At 41.4% G+C, this 6,000-nt stretch overlaps 1 protein-coding gene across 3 annotated transcripts in view; it reads right to left on the reverse strand.

The window, feature by feature from the left end:
* Hhat (hedgehog acyltransferase) overlaps positions 1–4,540 on the reverse strand; it is a 297,519-nt gene extending 292,979 nt beyond the window's left edge. For all 3 annotated transcript variants that reach the window (XM_077802805.1, XM_077802804.1, XM_077802803.1), the window contains exon 1: positions 4,450–4,540. In XM_077802805.1, the coding sequence (XP_077658931.1) occupies positions 4,450–4,540 (91 nt within the window). The remainder of the gene's footprint in view (positions 1–4,449) is intronic.
* Between the last annotated feature and the right edge of the window lie 1,460 nt (positions 4,541–6,000).

A 6,000-nucleotide genomic window follows, 5' to 3' on the forward strand; every position in this document is an offset into this window, starting at 1 on the left:
TCCATTAAGGTATAGGTATAGCAAGGTTGCAGAATATAAGGTTAATATACAAAAGTCAACTGCTTTCCTATATGCTAGCAATAAATAAATGGAACTTGAAATTTTAAAACAGTACAATTTACATTATCTCTCCAAAAAATAAAATATGTAGGTATACATCTAACCAAATATGTACACGATCTACATGATGAAAAATACAGAACTCTCATAAAAAAATCAAAGAACTAAACAAATGGAGAGACAGTCCATGCTTCCACTAGACACTCAATATTGAAGAAGTTCTCCAATTTTAATCTACAGATTCAATGTAATCCAAATCAAAATCCCATTGCATTATTTCGTGGATATTGACAAAGTGACTGTCAAGTTTATAGAGAGAGGCAAAGATTCTCGAATAGCCAACATGATATTGAAGAAAGTCAGAAAACCCGTCACTGCCTGTCTTCAAGATTTTAATGACAAAGGTACAGTAATAAAGAGAGTGTGGTATTGGTCAAAGAACAAATAAGTCACTGGAGCAGAATAGAGAGCCCAGAAATAGACCCACATAAACACGATCAACAGATTCAGAGAAAGAACAAAGGCAATACAATAGAATAAAGACAGTCTTTTTGACAAATGGTGCTGGAACAACTAGACATCCATGTGCAAAAAAAAAAAAATCTTTCACAAAAATTAATCAAAATGGAACATAAATCTAAAAGTAAAATGTAAAACTTCCGGAAGATAACATAGGAGAAAACCTAGATGATAATGACTTTTTTGGCATGATCTCTGAAAGAAAGAATTGATAAGCCAGACTTCATTTAAATTAAAAAGTGCTTGAAAAGAATACTGTCAGGAAAATGAAAAGACAAGCCACGGAATAGGAAAAAAAAATATTTGCAAAAGGTGTATCTGATACATTTTGGAAGTATTACCCAAAATACACAAAGATTTTATATACTCAACTTTTTTATGAATCTTTAAGCTCAACATTATCAAAATGAACCATCCAATTTAAAAATGGGCCAAAGACCCAAACAGCTGGGCTGGGGATGTGGCTCAAGCGGTAGCGCGCTCGCCTGGCATGTGTGCGGCCCGGGTTCGATCCTCAGCACCACATACCAACAAAGATGTTGTGTCCGCCAATAACTTAAAAATAAATAAATAAATATTTTTTAAAAAAGACCCAAACAGCTAGTCAAAGAAGATATACAAATAAGCATATGAAAAGATGTTCCATGTCCTATGTCATCAAATGTAACAACAGGACACCACTACACACCTATGAGGACAGCCAAGAACCACAGCTCTGACAATAGCAATTGCTGACAAGGATGTGGAGTAACAAGGATTGCTACTCATTGCTGGTGGGCACACAAAATGGTACAGCCACCTTGTTCGACAGTTTGGCAGTTTCTTACAAAAATAAACATACTCTTAATCGTATGATCAAGTAATTGTATTTCTTGTCATTTACCCATATGAGTCAGAAACTTAGTCCACACAAAAACCCACACAAAGGGGCTGGGGATATGGCTCAAGCGGTAGCGTGCTAGCCTGGCATGCATGCGGCCCAGGTTCGATCCTCAGCACCACATACAAACAAAGATGTTGTGTCTGCCGAAAACTAAAAAAATAAATATTAAAAATTCTCTCTCTTTCTCTCTCTCTCTCTCTCTCTCTCTCTCTCTCTCTCTCTCAAAAAAAAAAAAAAAAAAAAAAGTAAAACTTTTCAGGGCACAGGGGCACACGCCTCTAATCCCAGCAACACCTGAGGCTGAAGCAGAAGGATCACAAGTTCGAGGCCAGCTTCAGCAACTCAGAAAGACCCTCAGCTACTTAGTAAGCCCCTGTCTCAAAATAAAAAATAAAAAGAGCTGGGGTGGCTCCGTGGTTATATACCCCTGGGTTCAATCCCTGATATGTATATGGATGCATATATGTAAAGCCTATTTTCCAGAAGGGGAAAATTCTCCCAGAACAGTGAGAAATAATAGATAGCAGGTATTATTTTAAATCACAAGATTTTAGGATAATTCATTGTGCAGCAATCGATAACTAAGACACCCATCTATGGAGGAGACTGATTAATTGCTAATATCCATTCTTGCTTTCTCCCTCTATCATAAAACCATTGAGTTTACACTGGAAAAATGACCTCCCAGTGGAAGATTATGCTTCCTAGCTTCTTTCTCAACTAATGTGGCCACAGGACTAGGTTCCAGTAAATGGGACACAACTGAATATATATGACATAAGCAACTTTCAGGTCACTTTCTTAAAAGGAAATGACTCTCCTCCCCTTCCATCCTTTGACTCCTGGAGCAGCCCCAGTGCATGAGATGGAGCTCTGTGCTAAGGACCTCAGAGGGACACGGGAGAAGGAACCAGGATATCTAATGCCACCTAGACACCATAGCCACTGTGGACCACAGTTATCTGGGATGTCATTTCTGTTGCCAAACCTGTCTTCTAAGTCATGTACCATCTCATCTTTGGCTGTGCCAAAGATTCAATGAGATGAGAAACACAAAGTAGCCAACATGGTGTGTGACACAGCAGGTTCGTTTCCTCTACATGGGCTGAGAGACCAGAGCTTCAGCAGGAAACACAACCGCGTGGCCAGCTCTGATCAAAACCAACCCCCCTCTACTTTAGTCAGTCCCTGCCATCAAGCCCATGGCTTTTTTTTTTTAAAGAGAGAGTGAGAGAGGAGAGAGAGAGAGAGAGAGAGAGAGAGAGAGAGAGAGAGAGAATTTTTAATATTTATTTTTTAGTTTTCGGCGGACACAACATCTTTGTTGGTATGTGGTGCTGAGGATCGAACCCGGGCCGCAGGCACGCCAGGCGAGCACGCTACCGCTTGAGCCACATCCCCAGCCCTGCATGGCTTTAATTGGGATGTGAGGAAAATGGAGAGAAAAGTCAATACTGGTGATCTGTATCCAAACCAATCCTGGTGATCCATAGGGTAGTCTGCACACAACAGGCAAGAGACACTCTGTGGTGCTTCCCCAAACCTAACATTGCCATTTTATTTTATGGTAGTTCTGGGGATCAAACCCAGGGCCTTGCACATACTGAGGATGTACTCTACTTGGAGCTATACCCCTGGCTTCTACTTTTTCCATTTGAAGTGACCTCACCTACTTTTAAAACATTCTTCCGCCTTTAAAATGAAATCCAAATCCCTCAGTGGAATATACAATGTCTTTCACAATCCATAGCTTTTTGATCTGAGTTCAAGTCTTTCCACCCCCTCATCATATCCCACATTCCAGACATACAAGACATCCCATGAGTGGTTTACAGTTCCTAGATCATATTACACTTTCTCATGTCCCAATGGTATTACACTAGCTTGTCCACTCGCCAGCAAAGCCATCTCTAGCCACAGCTCCTCAACTCTCCTCTCTACTTGACTAGCTCCTGCCCTTCTTTAGGTCAACCTCCACAATCTCCATTATATCTAAGAAATTGTCCCTAACTATGGCAGAGACTACCCCTGGTCCCTCCAAAATTCTTTTAGATTTTAGGTAGCACATGGCCACTAAGCTAAGGACTACACTTCCCAGTCTCCCAGCTGTGGCCATGTGGCTCAGTGCTGACCAACTGGACCAACTGAGCAGGAGTGAAAGGTACTCTTGTCAAACTGCTGTCAAAAGAAAAGTGGGTCCCTGTTCCCCTTACTATGGGCTAGAATATGAGTTGGGGATAATTCACCTCCAACACACAGACAACAGCAACGCATTAAATATCGCAGAACGAGAAGATAAAAGGAAGCAGGGTGTGGTGGTAGGTTCTTACAGTACCAGCCACTTGGGAGGCTGAGATGGAGGACTGATTAAGTCCAGAGGCTCGAGGCCAGTCTGGGGAACACAGCAAGTCTCTGACTAATGAAAAAATAAAGAAGATAAAAAGAGTCTGAATCACTAACACCTTCAAACTGTCTCCATATGTCTGAGATATGCCTGAAAAGAATGTTGGTGAAAGAGAAATTTAAAAGTTATACTTCAAATTCCTGAGGCAAGTTCCCTCCAGAGCCTTCAACAGCTGTTGAATCAAATCCTCCGATTACAGGAGAGGCTAGGGCTGTAGCTCAGGGAAGAGCATATGATCAGCATGCACCAGGCTCTGGGTTCTGTCCCCAACACCTGCATATACATACACATACACACACACACACACACACACACACACACACACACACACACAAGTAGCAGCAGCTATTACAGGAGATGAGTCACAAAATCACCTAAAAGACCACAGCACTGAGATAAAGCATGTCATGAACTCTGGTCATTAATTCAAACTATGAGCAAAAGAAAAACAGGATCCAAGTCATCCTATTCCTATGGAACCATCTTCCTGAATCTTATACCTGTGGGCATTCCCTCCTCACTTTTTTTTTTTTTGTGTGTGTGTGTGTGTGTGATAGGAGATCAGAAAAGCTTGGATCCTTACCTCTGGAGACTTTGTAAACTTCATAGAAAGAATAGAAGTGGAAGCCTAGTGAAGCCAGCAGGTAAAGAGACAGTTCCCATCGGGACAGCATTGTTCCTTCTCAGGATGGTTCTCAATGTCCACAATGAGAGGTTCTAGGAAGAGAAAATGATAAAACATGAGACCATGGACTTGACCCTAGATAATAGCCATATATATATATATATATATATTTTAGTTGTAGATGGACACCAAACCTTTAATTTATTTATTTTTATGTGCTGCTGAGGATCAAACCCAGTGCCTCCCATGTGCTAGGCAAGCGCTCTACCACTGAAACACAACCCCAGCCCAGATAATATACCCTCTTAACATCACTGCAGTTTGTTCACACTCCCAGGGACCCTTCACTATTCAAGGTGAGCGAACTTAACCCGGATCAAACCTCCTCCTTCCGAGGACCTCACCCCATCCTGCATCCAACACACACACAAATACTCATTCCTGCTAAAGGTGGTTAGGTCTTCCCCCAGCACTGCCCAGGGCCTTCTATCACAGTACGTAGCAGAGAATTCTCTCCTTTTGTGTGATATCCATCTCCCCTGTAAAGTAGACCTTTGGAGAGTGGGAATCATGATTTCTGACTCCCCAGCACCTACAAATGTGCCTGGAATGTGGCAAGAAGGAATAACCAAGAACTCCATGAATAATAAATGGCTTCAAAAGATTGAATAAAAGAAAAGCACAAATAAAATCTCCAAGCCTCTTCTAAGCCAACAGCCTCAAACTCCCCATTCTTCTCTTTAAATGTCATCCCATAGTTGTGGATGGGGATGGTCTAATAAAAACTACCTTCCACATATCTGTGAACTCCTTAAATGGAGATTACTGACATGACCCTGGACACCTGTGGCAGACACTGCCCACCCATCCCCAATGATACTCAGTCTCCCTGCTTTAGTAATTGAATTTCTATCTGGACACATGGAACTGAGCTCAAAAGTACTCCCTAGCCAAGTGGACACTTGAATAGTTCTGCCCACAGGGATGTGCATACAGAGATGTGAGGCTGTGGTCATTGTCTTCTTTTCATCCCTTTCCGAATGATCAGAGTTGGGACAGCCACTTCGGGCCAAGAGATAAAAGCCACATGAAAAAGAAGATAGACACACCTCCGGGGGCTGGGGTAGTGGCTCAGTGGTAGAGCATTCGCCTAGCACGTTTGAGGCCCTGGGTTGGATCCTAGCACCACATAAAACAAAAAATAAACAAAATAAACTTGTATCTAACTATAAGTAAAAATTTTTTTAAAAAAAGAAAGAGACACCTCCGTCCTTGGCTCCATGTACCACCCTACCCCTAAAACTGTCCTGGACCATTTCTACCTGGACTATTACATGAAAGAGAAATGTACTTGTAGGTTGTTTAAGCCTCTACTAGTCCAAATAGATGGCATTACTATTTTCTAAGTAATGAAAGAGATAAAGGAAACTTAGGTCTAAAAATTCTGCAAATTCAATGATCCCAAATATTCCCAAGTAACAAAGAATTAACTAAATTTAAACTCTTTTA

This window comes from Urocitellus parryii, chromosome 9 (genome assembly GCF_045843805.1).
Source record: "Urocitellus parryii isolate mUroPar1 chromosome 9, mUroPar1.hap1, whole genome shotgun sequence".
In the NCBI taxonomy this organism is placed as follows: domain Eukaryota; kingdom Metazoa; phylum Chordata; class Mammalia; order Rodentia; family Sciuridae; genus Urocitellus; species Urocitellus parryii.